The sequence below is a fragment of the Chaetodon trifascialis genome, chromosome 22, assembly GCF_039877785.1.
Source record: "Chaetodon trifascialis isolate fChaTrf1 chromosome 22, fChaTrf1.hap1, whole genome shotgun sequence".
NCBI lineage: Eukaryota > Metazoa > Chordata > Actinopteri > Chaetodontiformes > Chaetodontidae > Chaetodon > Chaetodon trifascialis.
Window position 1 is genome coordinate 10,259,014 of NC_092077.1, and position 25,425 is coordinate 10,284,438.

The following is a 25,425-nucleotide window of genomic DNA, read 5'->3' on the forward strand; positions in this document are numbered from 1 at the left end:
GAGCCAGGTGCATTTTGTTACCTTCGGATAGAATAATGTCCACTTTCTCCCCCGTTTCCAGGCCTTATGCTAGAATAAAATAACAGGATGCTAGATCCAGCTATATAGAGTACCTGTACATACTATATTTATTACACAGATGTGAGTGATATCAATCATCATCTAACTCTCTGCAAGAAAGTGAATAAGCATATTTCCCCAAAAGTCAAACTTCTGCTTAAAAACAGTTGTTTTTTTTTTTTATGTTATTCTGTTCATAAAATGTATTCAAGGCAAGCAGCAAAGACTTAGGATACTTGGATTACTGCAGTGTGGGAGCTTGCGATGGGACTGTTTTTGGGTTGTGTGTGTTTGTGTGTGTGGAAGGGAAAGCCACAAACAGAGATGCGTGTTTGTTTGGGGCCAGCGAAAGGAGGATTAGGCTTGTCGGCATCGTGTGCACCGACTGAGCCGGCGCTTCCCTTCGCAGTACACACTCCAGCAATCAGGCAGGCTGCCAAACAAACAGATGAAGTCAACAGAGATCTGTTTCCTTGTGTCTTCTGAGATGTGACTGCAACAGATGCAACGCTGACACCGACGCTTGACACAGTGTGACAGCCTACTGTGTCTACACAGCCGGCTCCACTTTGACTTATTTTGAAGGAGGGCTGGTTGGGGGGGGGGGGGGGGGGGGGGGGTGTGGAGTGGGGGATGATACTATGCACATGATCACACACAAGATAATGTTTGTCAGCAGCAACAGCAATGTCACTATGAAAGAGAGACAAAGACAGACAACGGGGGTTGATTTCACGGTGCAGTCACGTTGCATGTACAGTCCTTAAAAGATTACCATATGTGTGTGTGTGTGTGTGTACGTGTGTGTGTGTGTGTGTGTGTGTGTGTGTGTGTGTGTGTGTGTGTGTGTGTGTGGTGAGAGGGAGTCAGTTTTTTGAGGTGCAGGCTTTGATTTGCTCTGTGCATGATTCAATCTCTAAGGTGAACTATGGCCATTACACACTGCAAGGTCAAAATCCCATTACTTAAATGCAATTTTATCCATGATTTTTTCTTACAGGCCCCATCTCTCAAATATATCTCCACATTGCCACCCAGATAGGCAGACTGAAAGCACTGCATGCTGGTTAACAGAGTTCTTGGCTTTGAGCAGCTCTAGGGGATGGAGTGAGGGAGTATCTGTATCCAGGTAATTACAGTCTGAGGGGGCACAGAGGTCCTCTGTGATTACACATCAGCCCTGTAATGGATTCAACACTTATAGACGGAGAGAGAGAGCTGCATTCCTTACCTTCCCATCACGAAGGCAAGGGGACGGGTGGGTGAGAGCAGGCATGGTGGGGCGGGGTGGGTAGGTATATCTGCAAGATGGATTATGTGGGGTTTGCCGAGTTCAACATTGACACAGATTCATCGTAAATCATTATGCTGGGGACCCGGAGTGATTTCTGCATTAGGAGCAGAAAATGGAGTTCAGCCAGTCAATGAGGGAGGGCATATTTCACATCAATCACCTCCACACTCTCATGTTACCAAGGCTTAAATCTCACTTATACTGTTACCAATAGGGTTCAATGGCTATGATGGCAATCAGCAAGACACTGAACTAAACAATACCCTACTGACTACGCAGAGGACACACCGTGCAGCTGCATCACCATTTATTTAAAGTGAATTATACATGAACTCAAGCCGAGAAAAGTGAGATGATGTTGGCACCAATGAGGTTGTTTAGATTATAATTCTAGTTCTTCCAACTTTTAACACTTTTTGGCTAACTTTCCAAGAGTTTTGTTCATGTTCTTCACAGAGATAAGGTTGGTCAGTGACTGGGTTTGTAACTGAAGCTGACAAGGATCCAACCTACAACACTTCACACAGAGGAGGTTTCACTGACGCACAGCTCTATGGGAAGTAAAATTAGAGTGAAGACCTGTGTTTCGTTTCATCATGATGATCATTAATGATCATGAATCATTGTTATTGCACCAAACAAAGAAATAGGTAATTTTTTATATTGTAAAGGAGCTATGCATAAAAAAATATGGATGGATGGTAACATAACTATGGGGTCAGTTGGACCGCTGAGAGGTTAACTCCTGACCTCACACCTACCTACAACCACAACAACTGGTATAAAACGCATATAACAGAAATCCTAATGGACTGTCTGTATCTAGGATTTGCTAAAAAGTGCTGCCAACACAATCCCAGCTATAGAGCATATGAAAGTCAGTTGTATGTAACTGTTTTACCGCTGGGGTATCTGAAGTAAGCTTTTGAAACATTTCTTAGTTTAGTTTGTGATGTTTAGAAGTCATTCATTCCATTTCTTTTAAACCATCCACAACTTTAAATTAATAATTATATGCAATAAGATTCTGTAAAAACTTGATCCACTGAATCCCATATTGAAGTCACTACTAAATGCTCAAATAGCACTTTGTATACTAACATTTAAAAAATCATTAGTACTTTGAACATTAATTTTTATTCTTGACTTTGAAGAATAACAAATAAATCTCACCACCAGGTTCAATTCTCTAATTCCTCGGCTTTCAAGCACATCTTATGGCCTTCCCATCATTGCATCAAGTCCCTCTTAGACACGTGACCGAAATTTCATACTTAAGTCACGTGATAACAATTAAACCATCTCCATGACAACCGAGCAACTCCATGCCCACGAGGGACGTTGACACATGTCGCCTAAGTTTGAAACTTTTCTTTGTCAAATTATTTATTACTTTCAGTGTACTTTTAGCTGTTTGTTTTCATAACATTTTTCACATGTTTTACTGTACAGTCGAAGCAACAGTTAAAAACCCTAGAATACGTTTTGTTTTACAAATGTTATTTTATTTTCCAGTTTTTCTCCTCACTTTATTTTGAGGACATATGTTCAGGGAGGGCTTTGTTCACTTCTCTGCCGCAAAGGGAAGCAAAGAGAGAGAAGAGCGACTTGGCTGGCTTTACTAAAGGAATCCGGATATGATGAAAATGTTTTAGACGCAACAATCCTCAGCGAACTACGCGCCATTGAACGTCGGAGGCGTCGCGAGGATTATTATTGATATATATATATTTTTTCATACGTCAACGGCATCTGGACAAAGTGCGACCGGGACACACTGGCAAGTCAAAGTTACCGGAAAAGTTTCTGGACGCTCCAAGTTGCTCTTTCACCCGGTGTCCCTTTTTGTTTCGTCCCAACGTCTCCGGGAAAGAGTTGGAGGAAGGAAGGATGGGAGTAAGTCAGATTTGAAGCAGGGCAGTTGACATGTTTGAAAGGTAAGTTATGCTATATAAACAACATGTCCGCTTTCGCTATAAACAGCACTTCTGAGCAAGGGTCCGTCGCTTTTTGATAAAGGAAAGGGAGCGTGTGAACAAATGGGTTGCATATGGAGCCTTTCAGCAAGTTTATGTAAAAAGCGAGACAAGGGAAATTTCCACTAAGTTTTACTGCTGCTCGACGTCACTTTTCTCGGCGTGTGAAATAAGCGGACGACTCATGTTGAGTAATGAGCTACACGGTGTGGCTTTGCGTCTTCAAGCCTGTGCTGATGGTGAGACGTTGGTTTTCACAGCGCTGAGGGCTGAGGAAAGGGAGGAACTTCTTCTGCCGTGCGTGTCCCAAAAAAGACGACTGTCTCATGTCCAAGGAGACTGTCTTTCCTCCGGGTGGGCCGGCAGGGCCAAGAAAGGGCCCTCAGCGAGAGACAAGTCCCCTGCTGTCAGCCTCACAAGGTAAGGGCACACAAGAGTGGCATGAGAGAAAAAGTTACATTTAGGGTGACCTACATGGGTTCTGGGGCTCCCCAGGGTGCATGAGGGTGTCTCAGGGGTCACAAGATGTCATTTAACTCATATTTCATTAAGTGTTGGGAGTGTGAGAAGACATTACCCCCCCAAAGACTAAATGTGTCTGGCCCTGCACTGGCTCTCATCTAACAACGTAATTCAGCCAAAATGTGCCTGTTTAAGCTCTCAGTGACTTTCAAACATGTAGTAATCCCTGCGATGCAGATGCACAGCTCATGTGTACATGAAGTTCTCTCATGTGAATGTCTGGAGTGTTTTTTTTTTCTCAGACAATGAAACTGAGCTATAAATATCAGTGACATATTCTGTCAAGAAGTCATGTTCTTGCAATCAAACGAGAGAAAACAAGGGAAAAGTTGCATATAGAAAATTAGTCAATGGATGCGTATCAGCGTTTATTGGCCTGCTTGCGACAATGTCAGCCTTGTCTTTTTAAATTATATTCATGTGACTTTTACGATACGTCGGTATCTGTGCTCCAATGTTAAGCCTTGATAATGTTTTTGCTTTTTTCCTCAATAAAGTCTGAAGAAACGCCCTGGTGACTATTAACAGCAACCACAGCCAATTATAGTTTTTAATTAACTTTCTAGTTGCCCCTAAGATTATCACATGTAAAATAAGCTTACCCCCACACCCCCTTTTCATTTTTCTTCAAACAAGCAATGAACCGTTAACCATCCTATTTATACCAAGCATCATTATGGCACTGTCAAAAAATAGCAAAGTAGGACAAAGTAAGCAATCACAGGGGCTGCTGGATTGCGAATGGATTTTCGCTGGACCTTCAAAGGCGTTTGCAGTTAAGACTGGATTTCCCCTCTCAGGGGACTATAGATGTACTGAGAATAGACCAATTTATTTCTAACTGTGATCACTAAATACTGCGATGCATCACACAGCACTGCTGCTAAAGCAACTGCCGCTACCATACATCAGCTCCAAGCTGAGATATGTGCCACATCTATCTCGGGCTGCTGGCCTGCGCCCACCTGTCCGGCTCCTCTCATCCATCACTGCGTACAAACAGAGAGTTTTGTAGCATTGGAACAAACGCATCAGGCTTTGGTAAACGTGATTGCTACTAGGTTTTGCTGAATCATTCTTCACCATTTTTTTTTTTCTTAAGAATCACAGCAAAAAGTGGCTGAAGATACAGTGTGTTACTGTAAAACTTACAGGCTATGAGAAAAAACTGTGGGCTATGAGCAGGCATCTGGCACCAAACCAGTGAATAAAGTCATTGTGGAAGGTTTATTTACTGAACAAAGCAGCAGTGTGCAATGAGCAAAGCGTCAGTGAGTCTTGAAGTCAAGAAGCCAGAAGACACGGCTTAGAGAGAGATGAGTGGAACTGTCCCTCGTGTTTTTGCAGAGCTATCAGGCCGAGAGTTTTTACCAACATACTTTTTCCAATTTAGATGAATGCAGCCTTTATGGCAGTGAAAAGAAGCTTGGCAGGTCGAGCACACCCGGGAACAGAAGGAGAGAAAATGAGATCCAGAGCTCTGGCAAGGCCTTTACCTGAACCGCCCCGCCATGTTGTGCAACCATTTGCCAGCGGCCTGTGCTTTTTCTGGCAAAAATAGGCCGAGCGGCCTCTGCACCTCTGGCTCCTCCAGCTGTCCCTGATATTTTGTCCACACTGTGGCTGACCCTGCAGTAAAAGTTTACATCTGTTTTTGGGGGGAATGGCACTAATATGCGTTAATTTAGACCAGTTGAGCTCATAATAGGATAACATTAAAGTAAGCAGCTGAGGCCCTTTCTGTTCGTCACTACACACCATAATATTTTGCTGCTTTAGCTGTTTGTGCAATAGGTTTTTCTCTCTCGACCATGTTTAAACTTTAATGCTTGTGACCCTAGATGCTTGTGAAAGTGAATCATCAGGAAGAACACCGTCTCCCAGGAAACCAGCCTCTGAAGGACAAAGTCACGTGACCGAAGAGAAGCCTAATTATCGCGAGCCTGTAAGAAGTAAGTTTTAACGACCTGGGAAAGCTGTGGGTGGACAGCAGGATATCTTGGTGTTATTTTTAATGATAAACAACAATGAGCCGTTTAATTGGAGAGAGTGAAAATGATTAACATATTTTGGTTGCTTGGTCAGATGGTCCAGCTTAACTGCTGTTCAGGAATGTTTTATTTAGAATCTAAATTGTTATAATTTCATCCTTTTTTTTATGAACACGCTCCAACTGTCAAGATTAGCTGTTATGACAGTTGCACAGCGTACATGCATGAGGCAGGGTCAGTTGGCCAACTAAAATATTAGCTTCGGTGTTTCCAATTAAAATAATATCAAGATAGCACCAGGGTCTTTTGGCGAGCGAGTGGTAACGTGCGTGCTTTCTCATTCCGCCGTAATGACCGAGACTTGGCTCGTTCCTCCATTTTTGCTTCTCCTTCCAACCCTCAGCCCTCTGTTATGGAAGTAGGGAAATCCTGTTTGTGGTTCTGGCATTGCCTGTTTTAATGCACTGATTGCAACTTAGCCACAATGTTTTGACCCCTGACCAAACATTTACCTATTGGAGAGTACCTGTGCCAGCTGCTAGAGGCATTCCTGTCTTCAGTGTCATTCATCTTACAGGCTAAGACAACATTGCAGGGGTGTATTGTCCTTAGCAATAATCAACCATACCAGTAACATATGTTTTCAGTGTTAAAACAATAGTTGTTTTTTTCCATGTCCTATAATTTGATTTTAGAACTTGGTTAACCTGTATTGTAACACTGAAATCGTAATATTGTTTACTGCAAATAATCTTTACACAGGGAGGTTTTACAAAACAATTACATGGCATCAAACTGCTGGACTTATTAGCAGGTCTAATTGAATGTAGATGCACTCTTGTTCAGTGAAATGACTTCATACTGAGTTATGGATTGCAGATCACTAAAGAAAACTGGCTGATAGCTTTGTGTGTGTGTTTTATTGTTTTTAAGAAGAGTAAGATGTGTCATCAAAGACTAATAGCAATTGATTGCTACCATCCATGGAAGTGCCTAGCAGTAATAAGTACTGCATTTGCATTTGACACAACAACACCTCTTTTGTTTCTGGGTTGTTAACTTTTCCAGGGTGCCTTTTCCTGCCCTTTTTTTTTTTTGGTATTAAGCTTAATTACTTGCCAGTGGCTTGTTTACTGAATCAGCCAGGAAAAGAGACTCAGTTGAAAAAAAAAAAAAATAGTAATAAGATTTTCTGTCAAGAGATCTTTTTACCTTGGCAGGTGTGTGGAGTATTGCGCTTCTGGAGGGAGGCATGCTTTTCTTTCATCTCAGCAGATAAGCTCCTGTGACAACAGTTTTGTGTTGTAATTGATGTCACCCCCTCAACATCCACACATACTCTCTTTCTCTCTCTCACACACACACACAAACTGTCTGCTAAGGGAATTTTAGTGAGAGGAAGCTATGTTACTTCTTTTTTGAGAGAGTTAGAACATGAAATGGTCATGTCAAATAAAGGCAAAACCGCCAAGTTTCTTTACTTTATTTATGCCTGTCTGTTTGTGGTTAAAGCAAGGTTGGAAATTCAGACATTTAGCGGAGGCTCAAAGGAACCTATTTATGTCATAGTCCCACTGTGGTTTTGTTTGTTGAGGTGACCAATCAGATTGCTTGCTGGTACGGGTAATTGAGAGCCCTCCACTGCAGAAACAGGAAATCAATAAGAAATCATCTGCCTGCCTACATCCTGGCCCTTGTTGTTTTTTTTCCCCCCCGATGTCTGATTTGAAGCTTGTGTACAGTATGCAGACGGTGACTTTTCACAACAAGAGGAAGCCTATTGTAATGTTGTAATAACAGCACATATCCTATTGCAGTTATGATAACATTGTTATGACAAGCTGTCTTTTTAACCAGTGGGTTCCCCTCAAAACAGGAAAGTAAACATGGCAGCGGTTCCGTATTAATTTGAAACTGTTCCTCATGGAGCATAGCTTGCATTTTCAGGAGGGTACATGAAACAGAGTAACCACACAATTAATCATCACGTGTGACCTACAAAGTTGAAATTTTCATTATGAAGCGAAGTTTCACAAAGTCACATGGTGGAAAAAAAAAAGTTGAAGCGCAGTGGTTCCCGGGATTGCCAACCACTGTGGCTTGTTAGACAAAAAAAAGTACCATTCTGCCCTTCCTGTAAGGCCGTTGTCAGAGAGCGGTTCCTCTGTGGCTGCGCCATCCTGGGGGAGGAGGGAGAATCTTGTGGGGGAGACAGACATTCCTCAGGAGACCGTTCTGGGTTTTCAAGCAGCTGATATCTCCTGCAAACAGGGCTTCGGCTCTCCAGCCCCTGCCTCAGAATAAATTGCTACCACCCAGCACCAGTTTTAGGAGTTTAATCGTCACATTATTCACTGGATTGTCAAATACTTTTTTTTTTAAATGCTTCTGTGGTTGATAAAGATGACCTTACTAGCTTCCGAAGAACAGGTCTGTTTTTTTTTTTTTTTTTTTTTAATCTCAGTGAAATTCTGCAGTGAGAAAGGAAGGTCAAATAACATGACTCCCGTTTTTTTTAAGAAAGACATTAGTCTGGCCTTTGTGTGAATCCCTGATTGGGCTCTTTAGTGGCACACTTTCAAGGTTATTACCTGTGCGCAGAATTGACCTTTTGGAAGTGAATTTGTGACCCCTAATAAATGCAGTAAAAGGGATTGTTTAAATGGAGAGTATCTCATACTTGCACCTCTCTAGCAAGAAAATATTCCTTGACAGTGCAACAATTAAGATTTATATTCAAAACTATAAAACGTTATGATGCCACACAGTTGGAGGAGTTAGACTGAGATGAAACAAAGGGCAAGTGACTCCTCATCATCATTTTCTTCATCAGTGCTGAAATATTTTTGCTGCCCAAGTGTGGAATCAACATTCTCAGACTGTCACACTTCACCTCATGTATATTCCAAAGTTACTTAAGTACTAAGAGACTTTTTAACCTCATGCCAGTTTTCTTTTCCCAGAATGTTTTTTTCTTCTGCTATAGGAAGTACATGGTGATTGTTGTTATGCAAGATTCATATCTTTATTGTAATCCTCAGAGCCCTGTCTCTGCAGAAATAATGTGTCTAAAAAGCATAGACCTATTATAAACGGAACCATAATTTTCAAGTGATTACTTACCAGTGGGTCATGGAATCAAAAACTGTATAAATAGGGTGAAATGCTAGTGTAGGGGTTGATTAAAATGGCCATTGTAATTCTACCTCTGTTGTAATTATTTTCTCATTGTCTTGGTGCAGATAGATTTCATATGGGAAATTTCAAGTGTGTTAATTAGCATATTTTACCCGAAGTGCCCGAGCCTATTCACTGTTAATTTTTTTTTTTTTTTAATATTCAAAATACTTGAGCCAAATGATTAGATATGCATACCTCAATTCATGGACTGCAGTCTTTTAAGTGCTTATGTTAGATACAAAGCGACATATATGGACTTTGATTGTGGAGAAAAGTGCATTTTTGCCAAGAATTTTGGTATTAAGAGTAATCTTTCCAAGTCGTTCAAACACCAATTGACCTTCGTGTCTAAATGGTTCTAGTGCAGCACGAATCTGTAGCGGTGGAAGAAATATTAAGATCTTTTACTTAAATGAGAGGGACAACACTGCAGTATGAAACTACTCAAGAAAAGTCCCTAAAAGAAAAGTTCTGCTTTTCAAATCGTAGCTGCGGAAAATTAACAGAAAACATGTATATTTACTGTACATGGATGCAGCAATTTAATGTTGTAGTTGGTGGAGGTGGAGCAACTTTCAACTATTTTCTATGTTGTTGTTGTTCAGTTGAATTTATGACATCGCATCAAGACTGAGCCTTTCCAGGATGCCCCTTTCATACCCAATCATGATACTATCACCTGTTACCAATTAACCTGTTTACCTGTAGAATGTTTTAAACAGGTGTTTTTGGAGCATTCCGCAACTTCACGAGTCTTTTGTTGCTCTTGTCCCAACTTGTTTGAAATGTGTTGCTGCGTCAAATTCAGAATAAGCATATGTTTGCAAAAATCAATGAAGTTGATTGTGGTATACAATGGGAACACCCAAGTTAAGCAGAAGTACCATAATAGGTTTAGTTCTTGAATATATGAGGAACTTCCTACCGCTGCACCTCTGCATTTTCATTGTTTTACAATGCATTTTATATATAATACACAATACTTGCGGTAGATGACTAAATAAACCTACCCTCTTCTATCTTTGAACCTTATTTTGTCTGTTAAGCACAGGTAAGGTGGACTGCTTGGCTCATGTTTACCGCCTCCCTCACCAATGCCACGCTCGACAGTGTCAGTCCCTTTCACAGGCCACTCACAGAGAGGGAGAGAGAGAAAAAATCAGCCAGTTCAAATGAGAGCAGCGCAGGGGGGATTACTTGGCCTCTAACAGGGTTTTGGCTCCAACATTAAGGTTAAAACCCTTTTCTATTACTGAGATCTCAGCTGATGTTGCCCCCACCAGCCCGACCCCCTCGAGCTTCCAGCTCCTTGCCCCCTTCGTGTTTGCAGGTTCAGTGCCTCTCTGCTAGGTCATTCTGTCAGGCCCCCTGATCAGTGGAGGGTGACCAGGGACCAGGGGATGGCTCCCGTCCAGGCTAGCAGACAGCCACAGCTGACGCAGGCCCCGACTAGTGCAAGACACCCCCCACCTCCTCCCTCCTCTCTTTCAGGCTAGAGCTAAAATCGATGCGGGCGTCTCCGTGTTTAAAAAGCCACTCAGAGGCAGACGAGCACATCTGTCCCAAAGGCTGATCTCTCAGCTTAAGACCTTGATTGGCATCCCGAAGATGTGAGGCGCTGACCCACAGCTGTCCCATTAGCAGAGGGTTAATGCTGAGATTGATACTGAGCAAATAAAGGAACTCGGTCTGGGGGTATTTTGATAGACTGCCTATCCCCTCTGTGACCCGGAGACAGACCTCAGTTGTATTTTGGCTTTTAGGGAGTGGTTGCCAGATCCTCATCTCTGACTCTAGTAGTGGCTGCGTTAGTGGATCTGCTGCAGGTGTGCATTGTGTTTATTTGGTGCGTGTGGTTGACTGTCTGCTGTTCTGCATGTGTATGTCTTTTGTGTACGTGCACAAGTTCGAATGTGCGCATGTGCAGGTCTGCGCGCTTGCCGTTGAATTTCAAACAAATGAGTTTCCTGTGGAACTTCTACTTCAGCAAGGAGATGTTGAAGCTGGTGGAATATTTGAGTCATCCATGTAACTGAAACTGAAAATACCCCCATTCCCCTCCTTCCCTCCCCCTTCTCCTCCCGTTCACTCCCGCTCTGTTGCTCCGGTTTTGTTTTGAGTCGTCAGCGAGGAGAGGGTGGAGCACGTTTTTGGAGTATGGAGCCTGGCAGCTCCCTCAGGCCTGCTCTGAGTCACGTCATAATTGATCTTTCTAGAAATTCTGGTAGCTAGCCGTGTAAAGTCTAAATCCGTGCAAGATGTGCAGCTTTTTAAAGATACTGCACTCGCGCATTGGGCTGTGTTTTTGCTACCCTCTCTCTCCCCTCTTGGATGGTAAGTAACAGATGAGGGAGAATAAAAGGCGTTTGACAAAGCTTAATGCAGAAACAGGCTCGTACAAATTCATCTCAGAAATGAGGAGAGGAAGAGAATAAGACACCATTTAGTGTCTCTCACAGCAGCCAGGTTGTGAGGCTTTGAACACTCCTTGATGTCTTGCGTTCTGCTACATTAGCAGCACCTCAAATTAGCACCATGCCAAATTCCACAAAACAGTGGAGAGACCAGAGACTTCTGTGGTCAAGGCTTGGGGGTGGTGGGGGTGGGCTGAGTGTGAATGACTTCCCCTCAACATGATTCATGTAAGAGAAAATGGCATCTCATTGGGAGTTTCAATGATTTAGATAGCAGTCAGACATATTAATCTGGGAAAATGTTCCGTTTTGAAATCAAAGGATAATTGATGACCCCCCCTCTCCCCCACCACCATCTCCCCTTCCCAGCGCGGACACACACGTGCGCACACACCTCAACCAGCCTCACGCACTGAATACGCTGAGAGGTTTGTGTCGTCAAATCAAGCTCTTGTCTTTCAAGTTGCCTTTGCTACTGTAAAATGTAATTAAGCAGAACAAGGTCCGAGGGGGTTATTTTTTCCACTCAATCAGCAGCAAAATTTGAAATTAGTAAATCCCTGACGCCCTGCTTCTCTCTTTGTTGAGTGGAGGCGGCGGTGGTAAGGAGGGGTTTGGAAATAATATTAAGCTCTGTCTTCATGTGTCACTTCTCCTGCAGCAGGTTTGGAGGAGCCAAATTTGAATGACTGTCACAGAGAATTAAAACTGGGTGGAAAATAAGTGTGTCGAGCTGAGCACTATAGGCTTGCTGTCCTGAAATGGGAGAGAAAAACAGACAAAAATGTGATGTTTCCTGCGTAAATGAGATGCTACAGCGCTGACAGGTGAAGACAGCTAATAGAGTTTTGTTGCAGGTTATGGTAACACACCCACGCACACCAACAGAGCACGTCACTTTTGCTGATGAGGATCCAATATCAGAGCAGGTAATTTAGCAATTCTCAGCGGCCATCACCGTCCGTGCCGCTGCCATCATCGTCGTTTTATCTTGGATAAATACAAAACACTGTGACGCGTGCGTATGAAGTGACAGGGCCAGGATTGCTGTGTGATGTCCGGAGTCACATTTTTATTCATGTCTGTTGGAACAAGTGACATTTTTGTTAGCCCGTGTCAGGTTGCCATCCACTGTGCAAACGCTCAAGACAAGACCACAGAGTTTGCATGGCACCCACATGTTTGCCCTAACAGCAGTCTAATTTTCTAATCAGATGCTAGTTCTTGTTTGCCAGTTGACATCACCAATTTACCCTCATTTCGCACTGCTGATATCTGCATTATATTGATGCTAATCACAGTTAGGGGGTTTTGTTGTGCTGGGACACTCAAATGATGATCCCTGAGTCGCTTGTCTGTTCCTTCTGATGCGTCCTTCTAGACAATAAAGGAAGTCCTTGTCCCGTAGTTTGGAAGGTCAAACGGTAAACGAGGCTTTGATACGCCCAAGGAAATTTTCAATCAGAGCCCTTTGTAATAACATTCATTGTACTATTTTCCTCTCTCTCTCTCTCTCTCTCTCTCTCTCTCTGTCCCTCACACTCTCTCTGCAGTATAATTCCCCTGGTTTTGCGTCTATAAATATGGACAGGGAAGATGTATAATTTCTAATGAGAAAATATATCCCTTTGGATTGAAAGGCAGGGGCTGTTCCACACACTGCTGTTTGTTAGGAGGAGAGATGATACCTCAGGCTGTTTTGGCAGAGAGAGGAGGGGGTGGTGGTGGTGGTGGTGGTAAGAGGAGTCTGGCTAGGTCATTGCACATTTACAAATTAGCATTTCAATCATGCAGGTACATGGCCAGCCGAGCAGAAAATATACATGTTTTTCTAATACGAGGCACAAAAAGATAAACAAAACACTGACCGTGATAGTGGAATTAGCATTTCAGAGCTAACTGTCACTGTGTATTCTCCTCGTTGCTGTTTGGGACTCATAAGTAAAAATAAAGGTTCCTCTTCTGCTCTCATATTTCATTCAGTGTTAACTCACAAACTCAGAGCATTGTGTAATAACAGCTATTAGGAGATAAATACAAGATATGGCTTGTGTTTATTTGGCTGACATGATGTGACATTTGAATAACTATGCTCTCTGAATGGGCATTCTAATAAGCCTAGGCAAACACCTTTCCTCTCTCTTCTCCCTCTTCTTCTCTGTCTCATGGGCATTAATATTAAAAAGGACTGAGCTTTAGAAACACGGCGCTTGTGTGGTTGTTCAATCCGCTCCCTGCCTTACCTGCGACTCTCAGCATAGCAGTGTGCAAATGAGGATCTCCATACTGCCCTGTTTGACCTCTGTGTTATATTTTCATGTTCTTGACTATTTTAGAATTCTTGTTTATACAGCTCTGTTTCAGTTGACATGCATGCATGCATATTCCTTCCTGGTAGGTCTTATTCTGTGTGTGTGTGTGTGTGTGTGTGTGTGTGTGTGTGTGTGTGTGTGTGTGTGTGTGTGTGTGTGTGTGTGTGTGTGTGTGTGTGTGTGTGTTTGTGCGTGGGTGTGAGATCCTGTTGGCTTGTGACACACACACACACACACACACACACACACACACATATATATATATATATATACTCCTCTTCTTTTTTTCTCTGTCTTTTGGGTGCAATTTCCAGCTTCCTCCTGTAGGACCTATTTTGTGTGACAAAAACGGAGGTGTTTATATACTCAGTTTTACATACAGAGCGATCCCCGCACAGCTCTGGCGCAGCTCCAGCGCTCTCCAGGCACTCCGGTGCTTGGTCCCTGTGTGGCGCAGCCACTGAAGACTCAGTGACAAATGGCAATTATATTTGTGTGTTCTTCATGAATCCATCAAACACTGGCCTTTTAAAAATGCTCCCCAGATATTTGAGGCTGTCAGCTACTAGTAGCTGGGACCAAATTGGGATGCTGCTTAGACACTCAAGAACCACTCACCCCCTAGTTTCCCCTGTGATGTGTGTGACAGCGTGTGTAGGGGAATACCATGTTTTATTCAACTACAAATGTACACTCTCAACAGTTGTTGATGTGCTGGAAATAGGGAGGTTACAAGTCCAATTTGAAGTGTGTGTGTGTGTGTATGTGTCTAGTTCTTCCTCCAAAACATGGTGTTTTAATGCAACCTGTCAGGTTGTGTGCATTCGGTTATCTCGGGACACCTACCCATCTCCTCAAGCTTGTGGCACAGTTCGTATGATTTTTTAAAAAACTTGGTGGGAGTTGTTCATATCAAATTTTGATGCAGGTTGTGTTTTCCTGCTGCGCTATAAGAACAATGCGGCAGCAGTGCGTCAGTGTTGCCCTGTCAGGATTTATTAACAGGCTCAGCACACATTTTTGCATTTATCAGTTGAATCCTCAGGTACAGCATTAAACTTTATGTTCAAAACTGTCATTACCAGATTATATTATTTTGAGTCCCATCTACTGTGATTATTTTGGATTGACTAACACAATACAAAAATGCACAATGGCTGTTTGATAAATGCCCTAAGTGTGAATTCACTGCACTGCATGCACAGTGAAAGTTTTTGATGCTCCAACTTAACCAGTGTAGTGCAGTTCAGCAGGACTTACTGTATTTCTGCTTTCTCTCATTACGTCTTCATTTGTCTCGTGGTGACTGTACAAGTCTGTCATTGCCATCTTTGACAGTATCATCATTATCATGATCAATGATTATGAATATTACTCCATTGTGTCCATTAATCTTAGTCGTCGTGTTCATCAGGATAAAAATAAAGACTGCAAAGACTATCCAGGAACCTGCCACTGCACACTTCTCTGCAGATTTGAACCCACTTTTAGGGCTTTGCCACGTGTTAGAAACCTGAGTCGCCGCTTATGTGATCTGGGTTTTATGTGGTGGTTTCTTAATAACTATTTATACTTTGGTAAATTGAAAGCTTGACTTCCTCAAAAGGAAAGGTAATTATGCCTCCGAGTCTGCTTTGCCCTTTTTTTGCATGAACGTTTGTTTAAATGTGTGTGTGAGCTCGCGTGGCTAGTTTGTTTAATCTAATTTGGAAAAATGACTGTTATTATGCGAGATACTATCGGTGATTGATTTGTTAAGGAACTGTCATCCTCTAGACCGGAGTTTGCTGTGTGGTATTGACTGGACAATACTCCACACAGTATAGTTTTCCATGTGAGTTGTGCTATGTTTGTGTGTGTGTATGAGGTCTCTACAAATGAGTTTGGACAAGTTAATCATTAGCGATAGAGAGGGATTTCCCCCGTCAGCCCCATTAATGTCAGCCACTGTTTTTTTGTGTCTGTAGCTACAGCTGAGGTTTCGAATAACGTGAGAAAACACGAGTAGTGTGATTAAAAGAGTTTCTGATTTTCATTTCTGGATTCTGCCAATGTTTAAACATGAATTTCCAATAGTAATCCAACCTTTTTGAAGTGGAAATAAGACACATTTAACTGAATAAATTGAAGTTTCTGCTCAGTTTGTTTCTTGAAATAGGTCACAATAGCCAACTTTTGGATATTCTTGTTTATTATAACACTGAGTGAGCTGACTCAACTGACTCCAGGGTGGGAAAAATATGTAGCACTGGTCTGCAGAATCAGATCACTATAATGTGATACCACTTGGACAAATTAGAGATTCAATTTGGAAGAAAACATCTTCCTGCCAAGGCAAAAAAAATCCTCCTTGACCACCTAAGAAAAGCCCACTGTGTTGATATGGAGAACACCCGACATGGGTTGTGTGTGTGTGAGTGTCTGTTCCTTCCTTTCTTTGTAGTAATGGTTTAATAAGCTTTAAAGAAAAGAAAAAAAACACAAGGTGCATATATTAAGAAGGAGTGAAAAAATATAGCAAATTGTAGCTGTCAGGGGTAAAAATGAGGAACAACAACAGATGTAGCTCACTCTGAGTCTCCTTGTTAGCAAGCCTTAGCCTCTCCCCACATTGTCATGGGCAGGCTGCAAGGCTTTTGCCTTTTGGAGAGGAAAATCCATCAACCTGGTCTTAAATCACTGCATAATGAATTCTATCGTGTGCTACCCAGTTGTCTAATTCAAATTGCATGGAATCCTGATCCCTAAAGTCTATATTTGTTTATCGAAGCAGCATGCAGAAGTCTGAATGAGGAGAAGGCAAAACCCAGTGTGTGTATTTAATTGCTTTGTTTTACATCCACATTCACGTCCGGCCTCTCCCAGGGTGATGTGTTGTTAAAAAGCATGAAGCCCTGATTCCCACACTCTCTCCCTCTCTTGTTAACCGTAATTGCGCTTGTTGGTGAGCTGACAGAAAGAAAATAGAGATGGAAAGAAATTACCAAGTTCTATATTAAGTTTGCGTCCACTTTGGAAAATTTGTTGACATTTAGACAGCTGCAAAACATTTCAACAGGGCTGCAGATGTTGTCTTCAGCTTGTGCTACACAGCTGCTCAATAAGGCAAACTTTTGTGGTGATGCCACATTTTCAATGTATATACAGAAAGTATAGAATAGCAGAAAAAAGAATAACTGTGGTTCACTCAGACAGACTTAAAAAGAGATGAATAATTCACAAACTCTCAAGTTAACCATGCACTGGCAGTGCGTGCACATGCACAGTGGCTCTGATGTGGAGGGAAGGTAATGTAGGAGTAACTCCCAGTAGAGCTGAATGTGCAGGTGTTCCTCTCAGTAAAATGCCACCTCCTTTGCTCACTCACATCCTTCGCCTTCTTTCTTATCAGACAGGTCGCTGTCTCCTGACTTTCTGTGGCTGTCAAACATGCACTTAGAAAGACTAGTTGAGGCCATCTCTGAGCTTTCAGAGGAAAGGAGATCATTACTGTTGCAGACAGCAGCTATTTTGTATATGCACAGTATCACAGGCTCTCTTTCTCTTTCACTGCATTAATCTCTCTTTCTCGCAGACTGTCTTGACTCACCTGCGTACGGCTCCCACAAATGTCTGTCTGCCTACAGCAGTGGCTTTTGTGAACCTGTCACATATGAGGTTCCTGTCTCTCTCTGCTTCCTTTCTGTCATTGCGGGTTGAAATATTTGCCATATGATCGATATTTATTGTGTTAGGAAATGGTGGCAAGATTTGCTGAGAATTATTTAGCAGAGATTGGTGTGTTCGGGGTGTAAGAGCTGAACATGACAAGCAGCAATGACTTTATGTGAGTAAAAGGTATGAAGTGCTAGGTGCAAAGAGTGCAGACAAAGTTATCTCCCGTTAAAAGAAAGTTACAGGCTTATCAAGTGTTAGTTATTAAACTAAACCACTTGTTCATTTTCATGTTGTTGTATTTTATTGTTTGGTAATGATTTGTCCATTTGTGCATTTATGATTTGATATTTGATTTTCTTGTTTTAAGAGCCTTAGCTCGCTTATATTACTCCAGACAAACTGTCCTTAAATACTGATTGAAGTAACGTGCTGAAACTACACACCCAACTCTTTTCTTCATGTCTCCCTTCAGCTCAACCTCAGTCTGAGTCTCAGCCAGTGTCCTCGGAGCCTGCCGAGGGAGAAGCTGGCAAAGACCAAAATGGCTTTCGCCACAACAGCACTGGCACACCCGGGTTGAGTAACGGCAACGGAATCCACCCTGGCATCGGCGAGGCCGGGGCCATGCGCACATGCTCCTGCGGTGCCAACATCGGCGTGGGTGCCATGGGTGGGTCTGGCCCTGGCACGAGATCAGTGGCGACTGCGACGACAACGACAGAGCAGCCAAGGAAGCAGCCGTCCACGCCTGTGTCGCAGAGGATGCAGAGGAAATTGAGGTCCAGCTTGTCGGTCAACAGTGACAGCAGCAGACGCAGCAAAGGCAGTTCCACGGGGTCGCAGAAGCCTCCTCTACCAGAGGGTGAGTATTCACACAGGCGATCATGATAGCAAGTAAAAGAGAGCACACACCTACACACTCACTCACACATGCACACGTTGATACTCGTACTAACTTTTCTAACATTCGTTTGCCTGCTTGCTTCTTTTTCTGCATCCCTTTTTCTGTTGGTCATAAATTCCTTCCATCGGTCACTGGGATGTCTCTGAGGCCAGTCTGGGCATTTTTAAAATGATTTGTGTTGTGTATAAAAGGACAGATCCAGTGTATCATAAGAAATTGTCCTCCAGATACGTCAGTGTTCAAAAACACCAACTTGCAGTCCATTATTTTTGGTATACTCATTTTCTAGCATATAAGAAACACACTCTAAATTCAATAAGTAAATTGGTAGATTTAAGTAGTTAGAAAAGAAAATAATTTGAGTAGTTAGTCAAAAACGAAAAGACTGAATGTAACAAGCTCTTGGTCTTATAAAATGATCAGTTCTATACTGTGAAGCTGCATTATGTTGGAAAATACAAGAGGCTAAAATACCATCAAAGCGATTTGTCCATTACAGTGGCAATGCTTGGGAGGCACTGCCAAAAAAATCCCTGATGAGATATTGATAATAAATTCTTGCCTTCTCTCACCTTTTAATGATGGGAGTGCATGACCTCTCATATTTATCACCCCCGTCAAGCAAATGACATCTTATCCTGCTCCTGTGGCTTTTATTTTCTTTAACAACAAGTCAGAGAATCCGTTTGCCATGCAGGGAAGCCGTCACATTGTCAGGTGCAAGGCCGAGGTGAGTCCAGTAATGAAGGTGGTTGGCTGGTCCTTTTCCATTGGGGAGATAGGTGTGACCGTCTAACGAGGCCCGAGAGCATGGGGTGCCTATTAAAAGACGTGTCCAACCTTCTTCGGGCCCCTCACGGCCCCTCACACCTCTCTGGGCCCTTTCTGGCTCTCCCTACATCCCGTCAGCACCACCCTGGCCCTCATTAACAGGACCCCGTCGCATCCCTCCTCCAACTGTTGTACTATGTGGCTGTGCGTGTGTTTGTGGACATGTATGTGTTCTCTCTGTGTTCTGCAGCATGAACGATATGAGAGCTTTAGACATGTTTCTTTAAAGCAGAGGGGCAAGTCCCACCTCTTCATCCAACTCGAGGCCTTTGCTGTTTTGTCTTGTTATGCGGGCTATTACTCCAAGGTGAAGACGGAAAATAAGATGTGATTTTAAAAGATTCACAATGGTCAGGTTGAGACATATGTTTAAATGAAGAAGAAAATTGGGCAGTCAGATCTTTATTTCATGGTGCTTTGCTTGAATTGTGCTTCAGATTGAGTTGCAAGCCGGACAAAACAAGAAGGCACGCGCTCACATCCACACAACACCAGCACACAAATCTCCACTGAAGGTTGGATGCATCCGTCAGTGATATTCCAGACACGTCATGCATTCAACATCTCAATTGGTAAAGAACAGAAGAGAGAGGGTAAAAAAAATACAATAGCAGCTCAACAAGTCTGTCTCATTATGGCTTTTGTGTTGCTTATTTGCAGACGCAAGAGCTCTCAGAATCAATATGTTCGCTCTCAACTATTTATTTCCCCCCGGAAAACAGCCAAGCTGTGGTGTTTGAATGTTTACACGGATTAACATAATCTGTTTGCCTGTGAAATTAGCCTCCTAAACAGCCCCCTGAACACTGGAAATAAAAGGCATAAGCTAGTAGGAGCTAGCTCTTGGGATTTTTCTGCTCCCTGTGTTTCTTGGCACATGCCGTTGGCACCGTAGCCAATCTGTGATAACACTGCAGCTTCTGAGGAGTCATTTGCCACACTGCTTTTGTTCAGCCGGGTGGGTTGCCTCAACTCTTGTCATCCAGTTTGTGTTTTTTCTGTTAATTGTGTGTAATCAGTTAAGGCCTCCAAGCTGCTTTAGCCTATTTAGAGATTTAGGGGCAAGGCCGCAAGCATCTCTTTGTGTAAGCTATAAACATTGGTGTGTGTGTGTGTGTGTGTGTGTGTGTGTGTGTGTGTGTGTGTGTGTGTGTGTGTGTGTGTGTGTGTGTGTGTGTGTGTGTGTGTGTGTGTGTGTGTGTGTGTGTGTGTGTGTGTGTGTGTGTGTGTGTGTGTGTGTGTGTGTGTGTGTGTGTGTGTGTGTGCGCGCGCGCGCGCGTGCGTGTGTATAAGCACTAGTCCTCCAGCTTTGACTTTTCCCTCAGTCATGCATTATAAACAGGCCTGCTTTAAAGTGCATGTGGTGGACCTCTACTATCCATCCCACATCCTCTGCCCTCTTTTCCCATGTGTGCCCTCTGTGCATTCCCATGGCCACCAAGGCTTTTCCTGATCAATCTCTCTCTCTCTTTATTTTTGTCTGTCTAGCCATCTCGCCCTCTCTCTCCCTTTGTGAGGTTGAATGTTTTGCAACAGCTTGCTGCTCTGAGGCCCATCCAGCTTGTTTTGTGTCATGCCGCTCCCTTTTTTTTTTTTTTTTGATGTTCGCTTTCCAGATGTCTCAAACTATTTCCTCAGAGGCGCCGGACGCTGGTTTTGGCCCTACAAACTCCGGGCTTCATTGCCGCTCGCTGACATTAAACAGGAGCGGTGTCAGTGTGTGCTGTCCTGTCTGTCTGTTGGTTGGATTCACTCTGTGTCTCTGTCTACCTTTCTATCTGTCTCTCTCTGTTTTCATGGAGATGTGCCTTGCGTCCAGCTCTCTTGTGTACAGTATACGACCCCCCCTTTTCATTCCCCCCCTCCTTGCTAGCTTCTCTAAGATCCAGACTAATCGCTGGTGTTAAATTATACATCCAAGTGAATAGCTGAGATGCCCAGCTGCTGCTTAATGCCTATGTACTGTGTTTATACCATATTCACAGTCTACTGTTACATTCTGAACGCTGGCATGGCTATACCCTCTGGGTCCTTCGAAGTTTGTTAGGCTGAACTTTGAGGTTTCGTGCACGGAGCTGTGGCGGAGCGGTGTTTATTGTCCTCACTGGCATGGTATTTTGTCGCACTCAGATGGCAGTTCACTGCAGCAGATGGCACGAGACAAAGTGATATGTGTTTTGTTTTGCCAGCATGAAACATATCCCAAACCTGCCCAACGGTAATTTACTGCATGTCCACATGTGATGTTCAGAAGTGAAGGATTGATTCTCATGCATCTTCCATCACTGCCAGTGTTATGGCCTCAGATAAGGATAATAAGATGCATTCAAACTTCAGGCACCCTCACACACATGCACACACACACACACAGACACACATTCACACATACACACATCCGCACACACTTGCTCGTTTCATGTTCCCTTCTCTATCTTGTTTGTATCACAGTCAGCTAGCTGCTTCTGGTCAGCTCTGCAGCCCTGAGCACCGCAAAAATAGAGAAAAAAAAAATCCCCTCTACTTTGATTAATCAAACATGAGCATCCAGCGGTCCACAGCTTGCCTTCCCATGCCGTCCTCCACACTCTCCTCCTTTCGCTTTCCCTCTAACCCAATCAGTAACAGCCCCTTCTGACAGCTCAAGATGGGCTGATGAAAGTTATGCAAATGTGCCCTGTTTGTAATGCTATTTTTCTGCATACATCCACATCATGTCTTTTTAACACTCCAAAGCTGTGGCGCTGCTCTGGCCTTAGTTCAAAAAAGGAGACAGCTGCAAGGAGTGCATGCCAGGCGCAGTTACCGAATGATATTTAACATAATGTAGTGACTTGGATCCAACTACAGTAGTTCTGATGTGGAGCAGCTTGATTGATGACAAAATAAATTGTGTACATTTATCTCTTATTAGTGCAGTCGTGTATCTGTGGGCCATGCAGAAACAGTCTCTGTTCTGTATTTAATCTCACCTTGTATACTGCCCGCTTCTTTTTCCCACATTTTTGCATCCTCAAAGAGTTTTATTCCAAACCTAACTGTTCGTAACTTCAGCTTTTATGAAGTGACATATAAGTTTGGAGTTAGTTAATACATATTTTAAAAGGAAAACATGTAAATGAAGTGGTTGGTGATGGCTAATCGGTATATTGGTGATTTAAAGGGGAACTCATGATTACTGTGGAACAACAAGCTGAAACAATCCACTAGCTCTTTAACGAGGGTCTGTGAGGAGGTTAAATGTTAATCAGAGGTGTGAGCATTGCCAGCATTAATCCACTTATTTACCGGGAGAGACTCCTGGACTTTGCTAATCATCTTTGTGTGATCAACCTGGCAGTTTGCATGATAATGCCACAATTATTTAACCGTCTGTTAATCAAAACTGCAGGAGAGGAATTCATTTCTTTGAATTTCTCTTATTTCCTTTTGCCCCCCTGCCTAGTTAGCCCTCGCCCTTCTACCAAATACCTACTCTGTTCCACCTGTCGGCCTCCTGAGCATGCAAGACCTCGCTCGCTCACTCTGCTCTACTCTTTTTTTTTTTTAACAGGCACTAATTTAGGTGAAAATCGAATTCAGAATATTTACAGATTAATATATTACAAACACGTTTTATTTTGTATATTTGCTTCATGTCTGTGTTTTTGATTGGTTTGATTTGCTCACTTGCTTACAACTCATCACCCTGGCTGGTTTGACGTTTTTGACCCAGACTGCTGTGTCCACTGCATCTTGGCCTGCCTGTTCTGTGAGTTCCTGACACTTTGCAACATGGTGGTGGCGCAGGCTTCTTGCGGCGCATGCACGTCGGAGGCTTGCTGCTGCTGCTGCTGCAGCGACGACCTGGGCGACGACTGCAACTGCCCCTGTGACATGGACTGTGGCATCATGGATGCCTGCTGTGAGTCCTCAGATTGCCTGGAAATCTGTATGGAGTGCTGCGGCATCTGCTTCCCCACATAGGGAGGCCTGAGCTGGTGTTGACCACGGTGCGTCTGCGAAGGATAACTGGACCCTGGATAGAAGAACTGAAGGAAACTGCTGCTGCTGTCACTTTGAATTCAGCAACAGACAGGGGGAATGCTTGTGTGTGTGTGTGTGTGTGTGTGTGTGTGTGTGTGTGTGTGTGTGTGTGTGTGTGTGTGTGTGTGTGTGTGTGTGTGTGTGTGTGTGTGTGTGTGTGTGTGTGTGTGTGTGTGTGTGTGTGTGTGTGTGTGTGTGTGTGATAGTCGACATATGTTTGTTGACTGTGATGACTGTTGAGTGTGTGTGCAGTTGTATGATGTGGTTGAGTAAAGCATTCTTTGAAAGACGTATTTTGACACTGGGCTCCTGCATCAAAGCCAGCTCAGCAGGGGCTAGAAGTAACTTCACATATATGAACATTTCAGTTAAATCTTCAGTGTAGAGTCATTTGCTTCTGTTAAGTATTCTATCCTTTACATAAGAAGTATTATCACAGACTGCCTAAGGAATGCTGTGTAGTTGTATCTTCCCTCTTTTTAGTCATTTTGATCAATGTGTTGTGTACACTAAACAAAATGACCATTTCCCTGTTTTTCCATGTGTTTTTTTTTTTCGATGCTCAAAAAAATGAGGTTGCAGTCTTTGTACTTTACAACACTGTAAAAGGTTTATGTGACACATTATTAGTTGCATACTGTAGTTTTGCAACACAGACTTTCATTTCCACATATCTACTGTAGCACTGTAGAACAGCTGAAACTGGTGAAATATCAAAGGTGAATCAGGACATCACACAATCTGCTACTTTCTAAAACCAAAGGTATAGATTGTGCCTCTTTAAGGGTTGTTTTTACTGCAGGCTTTTTGGACAGAAAACCTGCACAAAGTTGCTGGTGAGTTCAGAATTGTTTGCTAAATCTCACTCAAATACTGGAAGGTCAATGAAAACATATTGTACCAAAGAATCTCATCTCCTGATTTGTAGTATTTGAAGCTTTGGGTTGATTGGGAATACAGTGCAGATACTCATATTTTTAATACACACACAAAAAGGTTTGGACCAGCTCACTGTACAGTTTTCTGCAACATTAAGATAAACAATGTGTACAGTTCATGTCTTTTGGAGAGTTGTCTAGTTTCAGCCATCAACGATAAGGTTTTGTCATCTGCATATGCTGGTCTTTTCTGTGATGCTACATTGCATACGTACTGTGTAAGTATGACTTGTTGAACTGCACTCTGCATGAGGGGTGTGATAAGGAATTAAAAAATGGTGACCCTGGTTGCCATATAAGCGGCTTTTGGGTATCAAGCCCAGTGACTCACAATACAAAAAAGGAATCATGAACTGTCAAGTTGAAATGGTAAACTAATGCAGGGTAAAGGCAGTTTTCTTCTTTTTTTCTGCTCCTTAATTCTGTGTATCTCGAGATGAGTTTGTGGTGAATCACCAATGGAGTCATTTTCTTGTCTTGGAGATCCGCTTTGATGTTGTTTAAGTGATGATACTTAATGCTGGCCCTCATTAGCACTGCTTGCTAAACGGTAACAAAAAATGTGCCTTTCTAACGCCAACAAAGATAATGTGCTGTCATGTACAGCTCGTCTTAAAGGCGCACTGTTATTGTGTGTGAGGAGGTTGGAAAGGCACCTCTGCAGCAGATAATGTGCAGAAAGTCAACCTCATTTTCATGTTTATGATTAACTCGCACCAGTTTTTACGGGCTAAAGAGTGTCAAGAAAACACTATATAAATAATGTGAAGAATTCATCTAAAAAGACAAAGTGTATACATGTAACTGCAGTAGTTGTCCTCATGCTATACTGTTGTGTTTTTTTGTATTCTGTGCCTTACACTTGATCCTTCTCCTTTTCATCTCGATGCATCATCTCTCAACTTAGGAGTTCATTGTAGTAGTTTTGTACATTATCTCCAATCTCAAAGAAAACCATTTTTGAAAAATAAAACATTACCAAAGAAGTGTACCATGATTGTTTTGCGCGCATTCATTAAACAATACATGTTGTTGCCATCATTTCTTCATCATGTTCCAGTTGTTAGACTAGAAAAGCTCTCTTCCATTTGAATATGGAGTCTTGTGCATCTTGCATCTTGAGATACATGTTATAATGTTATGTTTTTTAAGAAAAATGCTGGTTCCAGCTTCTCAAATTTAAGGATATGTTGCTTTTCCCTGTTAGATATGATAATACACTTAATATTTTGGGGTTTTGGACTGTTGGTCCAGTAAAACAAGACATTTGAACACATCTCCTTGACCTGTGGGAAACTATAATGGACATTTTTCATTATTTTC

The 25,425-nt window shown here is 42.7% G+C and overlaps 1 protein-coding gene across 1 annotated transcript; it reads left to right on the top strand.

Moving 5' to 3' along the window:
• Positions 1–2,991: 2,991 nt before the first annotated feature.
• On the top strand, positions 2,992–25,058 carry mdfic (MyoD family inhibitor domain containing). Its single transcript, XM_070992126.1, has 5 exons — positions 2,992–3,291; positions 3,591–3,750; positions 5,694–5,804; positions 17,879–18,268; positions 22,854–25,058. The coding sequence occupies exons 2-5, from the start codon at positions 3,657–3,659 to the stop codon at positions 23,102–23,104; spliced, it is 846 nt and encodes a 281-aa protein (XP_070848227.1). The 5' UTR covers positions 2,992–3,291; positions 3,591–3,656; the 3' UTR covers positions 23,105–25,058.
• The last annotated feature ends 367 nt before the right edge of the window (positions 25,059–25,425 follow it).